The sequence below is a fragment of the Anabas testudineus genome, chromosome 2 (assembly GCF_900324465.2).
Source record: "Anabas testudineus chromosome 2, fAnaTes1.2, whole genome shotgun sequence".
NCBI lineage: Eukaryota > Metazoa > Chordata > Actinopteri > Anabantiformes > Anabantidae > Anabas > Anabas testudineus.
Genome location: NC_046611.1, coordinates 34,134,351 through 34,150,562, shown reverse-complemented (window position 1 = coordinate 34,150,562; position 16,212 = coordinate 34,134,351). Strand labels below are relative to the sequence as shown.

Genomic DNA, 16,212 nt, shown 5'->3' with positions numbered 1-16,212 from the left:
AACGTAGGAGAAATATGATCTCTCTTGCTAATTCCAGTCAGAACTCTGGCTGCAGCATTTTGGATTAACTGGAGGTTTTTTAAGGAGTTATTGGGACATCCTATTAATAATGAATTACAATAGTCCAGTCTGGAAGTAACAAATGCATGGACTAGTTTTTCAGCTTCACTTTGGGACAGGATGCTCCTAATTTTAACTATGTTTCTGAGGTGAAAAAATGCAGTTCTAGAGATTTCTTTGATGTATTAAGTGAAGGAGATATCCTGGTCAAAGATAACTCAGAGATTTCTTACAGTATTACTTGAGGTCAATAATAAGTCATCAAGGGTGAGAATGTGATTAGACATAGTATCTCTGAGATTTTTAAGTCCAAATAAAATAACCTCTGTCTTGTCTGGATTTAGGAGAAGGAAATTGGAGGACATCCAGGCCTTTATGTCTTTTAAGCATGCTTGAAGTTTGACTAATTGATTAGTTTCTTCTGGTTTCATAGATAAGTATAGCTGGGTATCATCTGCATAACAATGGAAATTGGAGTGTTTCCTAATAATATTGCCTAAGGGGGACATATATAGAGTGAAAAGAATCGGTCCAAGCACAGAACCCTGTGGAACTCCGTAGCTAACTTTGCTGTGCATGGAAGACCCATCATTAACATATACAAACCACCCTAATGCTGTTCCTTTGATCCCAATGCGTGTTTCAGTCTGTGTAACAAAATGCTGTGATCTAGTGTCGAATGCAGCACTAAGATCTAACAAGACGAGTATAGAGAGTGGTCCATTGTCTGATGCTAATAGAACATCATTAGTGACCTTTACCAGTGCTGTTTCTGTACTATGATGTACTGGAAATCTGTCTAGTCCTGATTTGTTTGACAAACAACAACTTTATAGCAATTAATAATAAATAAGGGTCAAAACTCTAGTATATACTCTAGAATTATAGTATATCAGTACAAAATAAAAATACTACCAAGTATCTCTGATTTGTACAGTATAGTACTTGAGTAAAGTACTTAGTAACTTACCACTGGTGAAATGTAAATATATGCATTTAGCCTGGATATGCATTACCATATTTGTTTAGTGACTAATATATGAACTATACTACAAAATATACTGTCGAAAGATATTCATTAAAGTGGCAATGTAGCTTGACGTGTGTTGGTGGTGGTGGTGGGGGGAGGGGGGCCCTCTTCCCCTCACGTCATAAACCTGTGCCAGTTAAACTTGTCAAACAACATCTACTTCCACACCACCAATAACATGAATCAGCAACCGTCTTGCCACCCTACACACCCCCATCATGCCTTCATAAATATTTTTCAGATCTTGTCATATCAAACTCTGGATTTTTTTACCCTTCTTAGTAATGCTTTGTCACAGTAGGACTCACATACCTCTGGGTTCACAGCTACAAATTTCCTTGTTCACAGACATCTAGAAGAGAAAATTATGTGGTCAGGGTGGCGCATGTGCAGTGGGAAGAGTGTTGCACTGCTTGCTAACGCATTCCAATCACCAAAAGAGGGAGAGTTTGAGTGTGAATTTAGAGGCCTATGGGATAAATACCACAAAAACACACACACACTCTCTCTCACCAGGGAAGACCTGCATAGTCTCGCAGTAAAATAGAGGTGACAGACTCTGGCAGCAGTAGTCACGCAACTCAAGTAGCCTTGCAGTTGTCACGCTATCACAGCTGTGCGCACACACATACACACACACACACACACACACACTGAAAGGCCTCTCCTCATCGTCCACAGCTCCTTCCCATGCTTTCTCCAACTGTGCATCCCTCCTTTTTTAGTGAATTCAGTTGTGCATTTGTTTGAAATGTTCTTTTTAATCAACACTTTTTATTCTCCCTTGTGTGTGTGTGCACGTGTGTGTGTAGAGAGAGGGAAACTGGAAGCAAGGCTGCATTTGTGTGCAGAGCCTCTCTGCTTTTGAACAGTGTGTGTTTGGGATCACAAATCAAAGCATGTTACCAGTCAAACAGACTTAATTATCAAAGTTTCTAACTTATGAAAAACATAAATTCAAAGAGCAGCAAATTGGTGCGTACATCATCTTCAAGTTAACTTCTTTAAAAATAGCATAAATCTAAATTAAATCCAGAAAACACTATTTCGAAAGCAATATTTTGCATTACAAATCAGCACATTTTATTACGGCCTCTTATTTCTGTGACCATCTGTAATTCATTCCATCTCCAGTGTATTATTCTATGTTTTGCTCCATTTTTATTGCTATCTGCTCTTCAGAGAATTAGAGAACAATAATTTAACTTGAACACTCGGCTATAAAAAGTTGAGTCAAGTCAGATTTGTGGCTGCATTTTGTCTCTGGCTTGAAAAAAATAATTGTACAGTAATGAGTGTAGCCATAGTTGGGTCACATATAAAACCGTTTGACTCTGTTACTTTTGGGTGTGTGCTAAATGTGAGTCATGTCCTGTTGAGTTAGCTGCATAAAAGGAGCACAGATCAAATTCAGTTGGTTGTTTTCAGTTGTTTGCTTGAGTCACCTCTTATTTCTGTTGTTGTTGTTGTTGTTGTTGTTGTTGTTGTTGATGTGTGTTTGTGTGTAGTCTCTGACAGGGTTTGCCTTGGTTGTGAGCAGTGACGGGATGGTCTTTTATGCTTCCTCAACCATTGTGGACTATTTGGGATTTCATCAGGTGAGTGGGAAATTAATAATAAAAATAAATCCAATAAATCAACTCCTGCACACTGTCAACATTTCATAAGAATTATAGGAAAACAATACCTAAATAAAGTCCAAAATATAAAATCATTCAAAGTAGCCCTGAGCAGTACATTAATATAAACACTCAGTAATCCTGTCCTAATGGAAATAGAAAGACAGTCAGTGCTCATAAATAAAGTTTTGATTGCAAAGAATGTTCAGCAGTTAACACTTAGATTATTTTAATGCTAAAATTATACATTATATAGTATGATACTATACACTGTTCCTGAGATATAGGGTGGACAGGTGGACATAAGACTCGACAACCTAACAGCTCCAGCCACACCTGCCACCAACATAGGGGCAGGTGAGGTGATGTCATAGTTATGTGCAACTTACAGGGAGTTTAGGTCAGATTGCATTCAAATAATGTTTCACTTATTACATTTTGTGTCTATATTCAGATCAGAGTCCTTTTTTGCTCATCATCCCAGGGCTAACGAGCCAGTGTAAAAAGTCATTTCTCAGTCTCGAGCAAGCACAGTGATCCTGCTATGTCACGGCTAAGAGGCCACAGAATGGTGAAGACCTCTGTTTCACCCTGAGACACACTGCACATGTGTGTGTTCCTGATAAGTCACCAACAGTTTAGCTTCATTCCTCTCCTGGCAGCCATACCCAGCCAGTTATCAATTATGGATGATGAAATCACCCCTCTCCTTCTAAACCATGAATAAAGTGCTTTTCACTGTTAAAATCCCTCCTTTGCCCTCATGTCTGCTCACACACACAGCAGGCTGATACTTTGGAGTAAAGAAATGCTTCTGCTACAGCACTCCCACTTGGCTTACAAGCAGATGGGGGGTCAGCAACCGAGCGCCATGAAATTGACATGACCACCAAAGTGGTCAGAAAGATCTGGACATAGTGCGTGTGTGCGCTTATGTGTGAGTGCAGTGTGGCATGAGCACCAATAAAGATAAACAAAGGAAATGAAACCTGTAAGGTACACACTGTATGATGTAGCTCAGTCAACTGTTTTTTATTTGGACTGTTTTATTTCTACATATTTCTATTAAGATGAGGGCAACACCCCAACTATTTTTGCTCTGTTACTTCATGTAAGTACACATAGTGCTCACTGTTTGTTGCTTTTCTTCTTCTAGGTAAGTATACAGAGCAACATGGAAGGCTAAGACAAGCTCTTATGAAGCTTTATGTGTTCTTCTTCTCAGCATGCACACAAATCTCAGGCTAGCATCACTAACAACTACTTCTCAGACTCTCGAGGGCTGTGTCCAGAGTCACTCCCTGTTTGCCATATTGTGCACTATATTTAGTGTCCACCAGTGTCCAAATGTTGAGTGTCTAAACAAACCAAAAAAGTTGTGTACAGTACTAACATTAGCAATTAGCTAATATGCATACAGTGGAAATGCAATAACATATTTATCATTGTATGTTAGTACAGACTTGCAGGTAGGCAGCATATTTGCCTTATTACCAAGCTAATATTTCCCTAAAGTCATTAAAGGGTAATTACACTCTATATATATATATAATATATATAATATTTGTTTGTGTTAGTCTATATATATAATATTGTTTGTTAAAATTTCTTTTTTGGTCAAAATCAGCAGTCACGTTGTTAGTTGGATTTGAAAGATGAATCTAGCCCGATAGTCTGGTCTACGGTGCAACAGCAGTCATCTGGTAGTAAATTTAAAGATGGCTAATAACAGCTAACATCTCTAGACCAACTTGTATTCTTAAATTATAGTAAACTAACAATAACTTTCTAGACCTATGCTCTATGCTGTAGATGTATATATACTTTCCGTGCTCAAGAGAAAAAATTGGGTACCAAAGCTGAACCAAAGCATTTTAAGTAATGAAATGTCCAAAGGCAGAAAATCACTGTTTATCTACACAGTAGATCAACTTGAAATTGGAATCAGGTAGTTTTCAGTTTTTCCTGCACAACAACTGACTAGTTGTGTTATATTTCAGAGGCTGTAATAAAAATATTCTCTTAGCCTTCTCTACATGCTTTCCACAGTTCTTGCAAAGAACCAGTTAGTTGTTTTCAAGTCACATAGTTTGCCTCTAAGGCCTTGACAACATGTCACATAATTTTGAGCCCACAATTGTAATCAGAAGGACACTTATCCCTAATGTACCACAGGAAAAAAAGGAAAAAAGAACGCTTCACTAAGTAGCACCACAAGAAAGCCCTGGGGAAGAGCAGAAAACCTCCACTGGCCTTTGATCCCATTTTATACTGGGACAGTTAGCGTTTGAAGGGCAGCAAAAATATCACTTATTCTCAATTTTTTTTCCTCTTCTTTCCTCCCTGTGATTTTTACGAGAAACATAAACAACAGTCACTCAATCCTTCTGTCTGCCTGACTGCCGGTAGGGAACCAAACCACAGGACGAATCGCTTGCTGAAGACGGTGGGAACAGATTGTGTTTTTAGGGGCAGGCGATCAAAAACCCTCGCGTGCCACCAGTATGGAAATTCTGGAGCGCGTGCAGGGAGGAGGGAGGAGAGGGAAGAGGATAAGGTTGAACATTTTAGTAAGGAATCTGTCATGGAATGACAGAAAGCAAAACTTTTGCTGGAAAAGAGAGACAGAGGCATGACGAGAGTCGGCTGGAACCCAACTCACTGAGTGTGTGGACGGGGAGGGTAAGCCGGGCTGGACTGCTGTTCAGGAGCTGGTGTCACGCAATGTTTGACAAACACAGCTGCCCTCACTAGCCCGGCAGCTGCCCTTAGACTCTTAATGTGCTGGGTAAATGCTGCCACCTGTGTATATATGTGCAGACTCATACTGAATGTATGGATATGTGTTTGTGATGGAAGAAGTACGCAAACTGTATGAGTGTATCTGAGCAGCAATGACAGGAATCCCGCTCCAAACAGTGACGGCACAGCGCAGAGCAAAGCGCACTGGTCCTAAGTCACTGTGCTGTGAACATGCAGTCTCTTGGGTATTAAGAGTTTTAGGAGATAACGCAAGTGAGTCTAAAACTAGAAATGTCCCAGAATGGCTGCACATGTTATAATGAAATTATCTCTTCCCATAGACTGACGTGATGCACCAGAACGTGTTTGACTACATCCACATAGATGACCGTCAGGAGTTCAGACGCCAGCTCCACTGGTCCATGTGTCCACCACAGCACCAGGGCACGTCTGCAAACCAGGAGAACCAGCTAGCTGCAGGGACTGGTGAGCTATTCTGAGAATTAAAGGAGACAATCTTGTGACCAGTAAAATCTACCTAATTTCCCTAAGTTCCTGTGTGTGAAGCACTTTATATATTTGCCACATAAACTACTCTACATGTTCAATTTTTCTTCTTCTTCTCCATATTTCTCTGTTACATTACAGGTGAGGATTTTGTAGTCAGCAGCCTGTTTCATTCTCCAGAGGTTGGGGGAATTCTTCCTGAGCTCTCCTGTTTTCTCAACAGATGTTTCATAGTCAGAGTCCGATGCCTTTTGGACAGCACATCTGGATTCTTAGTGAGTGGTTTTAAAATTCCAAGCTAAACTGATCACTAACTTCAGGTTGCGTCAAAATGTAGGTTTGGTTAAAAAAAACTGAGCATGAAGGAAATCTTACCCACACTCTGGGAGAAGACCCAGGCCCATAAAAAGTATTATGACCCGACTTCATTTTTAATTGTAGCGTGCAAAGTTACAGTACTTATAGTTGTATAGCAAGACAGTCCTAGTTAATTGGATGCCTGGACAAAGCAGCAAAATAGGAGCTTAGTTCATCCCTCATGGCTGTGACTATAGTGGTTTGGAGACTAGAAGTGGAAAAGCTACAGGTCCTGATGACAGACCAACAGAATATGGGTTTGGACCATTTCACTAGGGTCAGTGGAGTTCACTGTCACCAGCTCCGCTCTGCTTGCAGAGCCCTTAGGAACACAGCAGACACTGTAAGTGGTAAATGAATAAACTAGAAGGACTTAATAGCCAAGTAGGGAGTAAATATTGGTAAGATGCTTTCCTCATTCCTCATTTTCCTCAGTCAGCATAACTGCAGAAGCGTAATTCGTCTTGTACTGTAGAGCAACATATTCATTGTGCGAGCAAGTAAAAAGCCAAAGGTTCTTCCTTGTCTTAGCAAGTAAAAACTTGTCTTAGTGTGGCTTCATGGATTTTATTAGTCAGTCCAACATTTGGTCCAGACTGAAGAGATCATTTTATGGACTGTGGATGCTTACAGTGGGATGTTCAGAGGTCAGAGACCTCCTGCTGACTGAGAGAACATGCTCACAATGTTATAGTTTTACATGGGTAATACACAAATGTTACACATAATGCAATTAGTGAATTGTTGTGTCATGTTTTTGCTGCCAGGTGCTCCGAATGTACATTTAATTAATACTAATTAATGAAGAGTCTATAGCCATGCTAACTGGGCTTTTAGCTGAATATTAACACTAGCTAACACAATGCCAATGCTAACATACTGAACACAGTATGTCATGGAAGGCCTACTTAGTTTACCATCATACCTTGATACCATGATAATATTTAACATTAAGTGTAAGTTGTTAGCATACTAATTGTGGTATTTAAATTTTTACACAGATTAGTAGACTCGGCCTACTACTTTTCTTTAAGTTTCTTTATGAAATGTGTGTGTAATGTGGTCACCAGTAAGTTTTTTGAATTTAACATAAAGACCTAGTTTCCTTGTATCAAACTGAAGATAAAGAAAATAATACACAGAAAAATAACTTTCACATACAGTATATACATACGAGTATGTTAAAGTCTGTAAATTTTTCCATCCCAGACGATGCAGTTCCAGGGTCGGCTGAAGTTCCTCCACGGGCAGAAAAAAAAGTCAGCTTCCGGGGCCCTCATGCCTCCTCAGCTTGCTCTGTTCTGTACAGCTGTACCTCTGCTACTGCCCTCCATCACTGAGATGAAAATGAAGAACATGTTGATGCGAGGAAAGAACAAGGGAGGAGGAGGAGGAGGAGGAGGAGGAATAATCTCTGCACTGGAGCATGGGTAAGAGGGAATGAAGCCAGACACATGGACTGTGTATAAAGTACACAAACAAAAGCAGAAGTGCAAATACTACCCATTAATGCCGGAGGCAGGATATATATTCACACTGCGTCACAGTATAAAGCCACTGATTGATTTAATGAAGGTGTTATACTGTAATTAAAGGTCATGGTTTTGAAGGCTAACATCACATCCCAGACAATAGTGGTCAAAAGCTGAGGATTGATGCATTTTGGCACCCTGTTATGTCCTTTTATTGATTTGCCTGATGGGGGAGCTACAAATAAAGGTCAGACCTTTAAACCTTTAAAGGCCAAAGCAACGACACCATGAGTAAAATTTTGTTGAAGCTCAGAGTTATGATGCACTTTGTCAGCAATCAGCCCTGAAACGCTTTCATAATTCCCTTTGTTATTGTGCAGTTCACATGACTATGTAAAAACATGACACTGACTAAGATTCGTGAGAAAATGATAAAGGTAACACATTCAAAACTAAATGGGAAATTGTATAAAAATACATGTCCATGAGCCTTTGTGTGTTATTCATTAATTTTTGAGTTTATAGTCTAGCTATATCAGTTAGATATACACAGACATTTTACCTGGTTGAAATGCAGCTCACCAAGGCAAAGGAACACTGGATTACTGTAACTGTAATCCTTAGGCAAGACCTCCTCACGCTGCCCTGCCTACCTTTGTAACTTGTACTGACTTGTAAGTCGCTTTGGATAAAAACGTCTGCTAAATGACTAAAATGTAAAATGTAAATGATTACTTACAACACCTGTGGCTAATTAGGATTCATGCATCCTTAACAACAGCAGCTGAAATTTAGTAAGTGAGCAGAGGCTTACCACCCCATCTGCTGTTCATGTTTTCATTCCATCACCCAAGGCAACATGGATCATATTAGTGTCTTTAGCAAAACACTAGTTAATTGTAATTTTCATGTGGACACTTTGATGGGAGGCCATCAGATCCATTCAGATCTTACTATGTACAATATAGATGTAAGCGAAATCAAAGGAAATATACAGCAGATTTGCTAATGTTAAGGGTGTCTTTTCGTATAGATGTATATATTTACACATGTAATGTTGGATAGATCACATTATAAAAATAATTTTACTGAGGATGAATATTACCGTGCAGTGCTCACTTTCATGCTCCCACTTCCTGATCTTATTTTTATTTTTTTAGGGGTGTAAAGTAAAAAAAAGATGTTTGTGTTAGTTTAGTGAAAGCTTGCACTTAGATAAAGAAAAGCCCTTAATTCCTGAACCCTACAGTGAGGGGATCCCGTGGCTCTGATATGCTATAGGGGAAATTATGTAAAACGTACAGTATGCTGTGGCCTTCACATTCACTAGATCTCAACTCAATTGAACACCTATGGGAGATTTTGCACCAATGTAGTAGCGCTCCGTACCACTGCCATCAAAGCACCAAATGAGAGAATATCTTTGAAAGACTGGCCACGCATGCAGCCAGAGCAGCTTCAATGCACCTTGGTGTTGAAGTCTCAGGAGCCCCTTCTGGAGGGATGGAACTCCATTCTTCCAAAAGATATTCCCTCATTTGGTGGTTTTATCGTGATCACTGAGAAATCTTCTCCAGTTGTCGATCAAAGGTAAACAAATCACCTTCAAATTAGGATGTCAGAAAATACAATTAACAATGAAATAGATCTGCTCCTGCAGTGTTTTAAGAAGAAAGAAATATAAACTGGATTGTAATACCTTTAAAAACAGAGCCCTGGCAATCATCGATCTTTGGTTTTCTCAGTGTTGACTCTGTTCTTAATTTATAGATGAGACAGATCCCGGAAAAGATGAGTCACATTTGGAATGACTCTCTCATGAACTTTTTTTGAAGTGAACCAAATCTAAATATTTGTACTTTGAGTCATTCATCGATCAGTAGAAAAACATGTAATTTGTGGACATTCCCATATGGAGATCTGGGTGGACCAATTTTAAGAAATGACCTCTTCCTGAATGCCTTTGCACAGACTTGTCTTCTTGTGCTGTGATTAATGATTTTATTGTCTTTTTTCCCATCTCTACACTTCTTTCCCTCCACACAGTGATCGAGGGGAACACTTCCGACGTCACTCCTTCAGTGGAGGAATGGGTGATATCACAGACCCTCTCCTCCTCTCATGTCCTACTCTTGGTGGTACCCAGCGAGGTCATCACACTCCGTGGACCCCACTCTCCAAAGACAATCTTAAGTATCGCCCTGATGGTTACTACAACCAAGAGGAGCCCCTCAACTACTGCAAGTCCTCTATGGGTCCCCAAAAAGGTCTTAGCCCAGGTCTGGGCAGCAGCTGGCCTATGCGACCAGGCTCTGGTCCCATCAGAGCAGGCCAGGGTGTTGGCTATATACCCTCTAACCGCTTGAACAAGGCTAGCCAGTATGGGAAACCATACCGCCTCTCTCCGAGCTGCCACGGTGACAGAGGTGGCGAGGTGTTTGTCTCTAAGCTCTATGGGAACATACAAATTCCCACAGACCCAGATGCATATTGCGTGGACTTGGTGAAAAGTGAGAGTGGCTATGGAGAATGCTACGAAGGCCATTTGATGCCTGAGATGCCACCCATCAAGGTAGAGCATGACTCGGACTCTGAAAACGGCTGTGATCTGTACGGGCGACCCTGGGCTTGCCGTGACCCAGAGGCCGCCGACCGTCGCTATAATGGGGTGTACGACCAGAGCTCGGGCCTGCAACTCAAATCGGAGACAGATTATTATGATCCACAGTACTCACCATGTCAACGGGGAAAAGCAGGCATCAGCCCACCGTACAACAATGGCAGTTATCACAACTATGCAGTCAACAGCGTTAATCCCACAGCGCGCATGTTGAAGTGTGACAAAGACTTGGGAAGTAACAATGACAACAATCAGTTCAGTCCTCAGAGACTCTCTCATTCAGACTCTCTATGCAGCAACCAATCTGTCAACCTCATGGACTCACACATCTATCCACAGGACCCTCACAAGGCCTTCATGCAACAGGACTACAACAAGCACAGCACTTACGAGTTCAAAGGTCATGGCCTAATCCATTCAATCAAACGAGAGCCCATGGACTCGCCTCCATGGTCTGAGAGCGGCCATGACATAAACCAGTCCATGATGGTCGGTCCAAGGAACGTTATGCCATGTGTGATGAGCACAGGACACCACAAGTCCAGTCCTTACATTTACATGCCGTGAAAGTGATTGAATACCTGCAGATAATCACCCCTGCCTCCATCCCCCTATGCACCAATACAGACAATCAGTGTGCACCAGCATTACATAAGAAGCGTCTTTGATTACGAGGACTCCCAGGATGTCAAGTACTTCTTCAGTTTGATGAAGAGGTCCCAAAACAAGACTCAGGTTCTAGTGTTTGTGATGTGACAACCACACATAATACTTTCATTTCAGTTTATGGACAGGTGATATTGTTTTAAAAGAATATATTTTGTGGTAGGATCAAAGCACTTTTGGATTTAGCAACAATGAGACAACTGTCTAGTAAGTCGTTTTGTTTTATGTCTTGTGCACACCTGGCTTTTGTAGGTGGAACAAAGATTTTGCTGTAATTCTTTTTTTCTTAATGTGTACACAGGAGATGATTTAACATCTATTACTGGGCTTCTTCAAGGGAGACGGGTGATGATGGGAACACACAGGAGTCAGCTATAACAACACAATAAATAGCCCGGTTTATTTGCATATTTTAGTGCTTTAACTATAAATTGTTTTTCATTACTGCCTGCAGGGATGTGTGAATGGAAACGTCTAGTTTCTATGCATTTTACTAATTTTGTGATTAAATTTACTTGCAAATACTTGAAACTTACTTTCAATCCACTGCAGTAACATAATGTTAGTTAACTGTTGCAAGATATGTGTGCAACAAGGGTCTTCTTTCAAAGCATTTTCAAGGGCACTGATATCTGATACCAAGCGGCTACAGTTTTTATTGCGTTACACAACCAAACTACAATATTATTTTCACAGCATCTATGTTAGCTTAGCGTTCTGAATTTTATTTTTACGCTTTTGTCATTAAAAAGTGCTTGCTTCAGAATCCTTTGGAAAGCCTGACTGTATATAAAGAATATGCAATTAATAGTAAATGGATCAAAACATTTGAAACTGTTAATATGGTCAAAGCTTTAATACAGTGACTAGAAACAGCCTGATTACACACATCGAAGGAAACAAGCCTGCAGCTCAAGCTGATGCGTCTTGAGCAAGGCGCTGAATAACAGCAGGTGCTGCTCCGTACTTCCTCCTCTGCGTCCTTGTGGAAGGAATAAAAGGACAAAGTGAAGTTTAATGTGCGCAGTTTAAAAAGTGTTAAGATGCAAAGTTGAATCTCGGCTGATTCTCAGTAAATCACATTTAACACTTAATGGCATTAAAACGATTCAAATCAAATCAAACCTGAATTGCCCTTTACATTCTGGGGCTTAAAATAGACTTCTGCAGTGGATAAATGGCTGTTTGAATTATCAGCTGAAGGTTTGTTTCAACCAAAGGACAAGCGTGTGCTGTTAAAGTGGTCGAGTTTGATTCTTCCTTCAATGCACTCAACTCATTGATCATCTTTTAAAGCCTCCTGTTGAATGCACAGATAATAGAAATTGATGTTGTTTGATGTAAGTTTGGATTAGTAAGATCACCATTTTAGCTCCCACTGCAGATGTCACACATTTCCTGTTCCATGTTGACTTTTCAGCCAGAGAACAGCTTCAAAATCAGTATTTTTGCACAAATGCATTAAAATCACCAAACTCATTCATTCTCAGTTTCATGAAGCTACAGTTGTAGTTTCTAAATTGCACTACTGGGAGCAGTCCAGTTGAAGTTCAGCCTACCCAGACAGGTTTTTAGGTTGACACGCACAAACTGTACATGGTGTCACTGATTTGAATTTGTCTTTTTCTCTTTGTGTGTTCATTTCACTAAATGTGTGATGACTCGTATTTATTGTAAGAAGTGTATAATTTAAAAACAACAGTTTTGAAGGCTTTCTGTTGTCACCAAGGTCAATAAACCTGGCTTTTGTTTTTCGTGCTATCTTTTTGATAATTGTTAAAATACTTGTCTCACTTGCAGGTTGCTGCAAGGTAGCAAACAGTGTACATATGCAGTGTCTTCCAGTGTTTCTACGTGTTTTTGCAAATGGGAATTATCTATTAAAAGACCTTTATATGGAAAAACGGAGTGAAGCGCTGTTCTTTTGTCATTTGGCAGATGTTAAATAAGGCAACATTGCATGTCACATATGATGGTAAATGGTGCTATATAGCATTTTTCTACACTGCTTCTCATTCACACTCACATGGCAGAGCTATTAGGAAGCGGGCCTGACCCATCAGGTGCAACTTGGGCAACCAAGCAACTTGGGGGTCCTCTTATAAATGATTTTTGGAATGAAACATGCCTAAATTCTGTTGTTCAGTTACTGTTCTTGTCTCTGTAGTAGCCTTTGAATTTTTCACATGTACCAAATGTGGTCTCATCCTTCTGATTTGTGTCTCTATTAATAATAAATACTCTGAACAGAACACGATACAGAGGATCTCTAGCAACATTTCCATTTATGATTCATGTGCCGTAAAGTTGGCATGACAGCTCCCTCACACGATCTGGGAAACTTAACGCCAGCCTCTCACCACTGTCTTGGAGCAGGCCTGGAGCCAGGGGAATGTTGGCATCCACAGAGAGGCCGGGGACAAAAGGAGAAAGAGATGTAACCCTAAAAGCTGTGGTTAAATCCCGATGCTTGGGAGTCCCAGTAGAGCTGGACTTCTATGTCACTACGTTTTCACTCACATCATGTTTGAACAAGTTAGCAACTTCAAAATCACACAGTGTGGATGTGTAGGATTATTCCAAAATCATTTTTATTTCAAAATAAAAATCTGCCCAAAATTTGCATTGTGTCATCGTGAAGTCTTTCATCAGTGAATTATCAGCTGCTCTTTCTGTAGGTTACAGCGGCTCGGAGGCAAAGTTCAACAGCAAAACTGTCATTCTCTACATAGTAACAAAAATGAGGTCAATGCAGACTCACATTCTAATAGCCTTCGAGCTCTCTTTGTATTAACCCTCTGTGACATTTTCTGACATGTGGTCTGTGTATAGAAGAGCATCATTGTCACCAGGTCAACTTATGCAACTTTAATATCAAACATAAATATTTTGCAAAGTCTAACTGGCCAACAGCAAAGAAGCAACCATCTAACCTATGAAACATCAAGTGACATGTGCTCACAGCTCCTTTTAGGGATATTTTAGAGATAAGAATACAGCAAATGGTAGAGACAATTATACTAAGATGGGAACTTGGAGTCTGGGAATGGAACCAGGGACCCTTGTGGAGCACTATTTGGCAAAGAGTGGCCAACAAAATTTATAGAAACAAATACATAACATATAATACTCAGAAACTGCTTCCATTGGAATAAACAAGCCATCACATTACAATTGTGTATTGTTTATTGCAGCAGTGTATCCTCAGATGAACCCAATCCCTGAACTACATTGGAACTCAGTGCCACTGAGTGCCTTTAACTGTTTTTTCCCTGATTTGAAGGAACAAGTTTCTTCCTGTGATTTTACAATGATTCCTCCCTCTAATCTCTGCCAGAAGCCCGTGTTTGTTTTACCTCAGTCAGAGCTTATAGGGAATTACAGCATACACTAGGATCAGTCAGTGAAGGGATTTCACTTATTGCAATGGCTGCCAGCGTGTGTGCATGTTTGTATGTAGAGCAAGTACCAGATAGCCACATGGTATGTTTGTTTACAAACAGATTACTAACGAAATTACAGGAAATCTTGTTACGATCTTTTTTTATATTACAAAAAAAAATTTACATGTATAATTAAATTTAATTAAAAATAGAACATGCAGAACCCATATTCATGTACAGTGGCAAGAAAAACTTTGTGTTTTTAAAGGGCAGGACAGCTTTCAGCAACACATCCAATATCATCACACTGATTGGACCCAAGGTTGGCTCACTCCTGGCTCCAATTAGCTCTCGGAGAAGTCATTCAGGCTAGGCGTTCACATACTTTTTCCAACCTGCACTGTGAATGTTTACATGTTATGTTCAATAAAAACATGAAAACATATAATGTTTGTGTACTATTATTTTCAGCAGACTGTGTTTTTCTATTGTTGTGACTTAGATGAAGATCAGAGCACATTCTCGACTCAACGCAAGATAGTCAAGGAATGGAACAAGTCTGCCTGCACTTAACCAACTGGCTTTCACATTAACTTAAAGACATTAACTGTTATACTGGACTGCCTGCTGCCTACACAGCAAGTAATCACCCATATGAGGATGGGTTCCCTGTTGAGTCTGGTTCCTCTCAAGGTTTCTTCCTGTTGCTTTCTTAGGGAGTTTTTCCTTGCCACCGTTGCCCTCGGCTTGCTCATCAGGGACAATCTGATTATTATGATTCATACACATTCACTGTTCATGTGTTCTTTGGTTGTGTAAAGCTGCTTTGTGACAATGTCAATTGTGAAAAGCGGTCTACAAATAAAATTTAATTGAATTGAATTATGACCAATTCATGCAAAACTCCACGTAATCCCAAAGGGCGCCCATACTTTTTCTTGCCACTGTACATTAATTCTGTGCAGAAATGCTGCCGAGTTCATGTCAGAAGGAACAGAGGACAGTGGAAACATGTTCTGTAGTCAGACGAGTCCTGTTTTCAGGTTTTTGAATTTTAGAAAAATACTTTTCTGGAAATGGGGTGTGTATTATACATTAATATTTTTAGCCCCCTAACTTGTATTTATTTATATCCTTTTATATTGGCAGTACTTTTTGTTTTTCTGAATTCCTGTCTCAATGTCATGTCATGAGTCATGATCTAACAACTAGATGGGGAACAGAAGAGTAGGGGCGTGAATGAGGCTGACTTTAATATTCATCAACATGCAAACCTTCCACCATGCCATCTGCAAGGCACTTGTTCTGTTGAGAGAGGGGAAAGGGTGAGAAAACTATGGCAATGATAATATCAAATCAAAGAGGAGTGACAGCTTAGGGCAACTGCAAGTGTATGACCAAAATATGTGAACCATTTGGAATTTCGTGGTTTTCTGCATTAACTTGTCATAAAATGTGCTCTGATCTTCATCTTAGTCAAGAGTATTAACAAATGCTTATCTTTCATGACTTTATTGAGACCAACCATAGTCACATTTGAATAATGACCTCAAAAAAGCATTTTGCATGTTAGTTTGTGAAATAGGTTGTGTATGTTTTCAGTCTCTTCAAGTTAAGATCACATATCAACAAAAAAAGCTTTCAAAGTAATGTCAAAGACTTTAGAAATTTACCAGTCTACAGAGAGAATTTGGGACTGTGGCTACTCTACCAAGAAGAGGTAAACATTCAAAGGCATCAAATTAATGCAGAAAAC

At 39.9% G+C, this 16,212-nt stretch overlaps 1 protein-coding gene across 1 annotated transcript in view; it reads left to right on the top strand.

Annotated features, from left to right (window-relative positions):
• The window catches only part of ahrra (aryl-hydrocarbon receptor repressor a), a 61,260-nt gene extending 48,322 nt beyond the window's left edge, over positions 1–12,938 (top strand). Inside the window, exons 5-9 of the mRNA XM_026363369.1 lie at positions 2,599–2,688; positions 5,793–5,937; positions 6,100–6,233; positions 7,525–7,745; positions 9,834–12,938. Coding sequence (XP_026219154.1) covers positions 2,599–2,688; positions 5,793–5,937; positions 6,100–6,233; positions 7,525–7,745; positions 9,834–10,974 — 1,731 coding nt within the window. The 3' untranslated portion in view covers positions 10,975–12,938. The remainder of the gene's footprint in view (positions 1–2,598; positions 2,689–5,792; positions 5,938–6,099; positions 6,234–7,524; positions 7,746–9,833) is intronic.
• Positions 12,939–16,212: the final 3,274 nt, after the last annotated feature.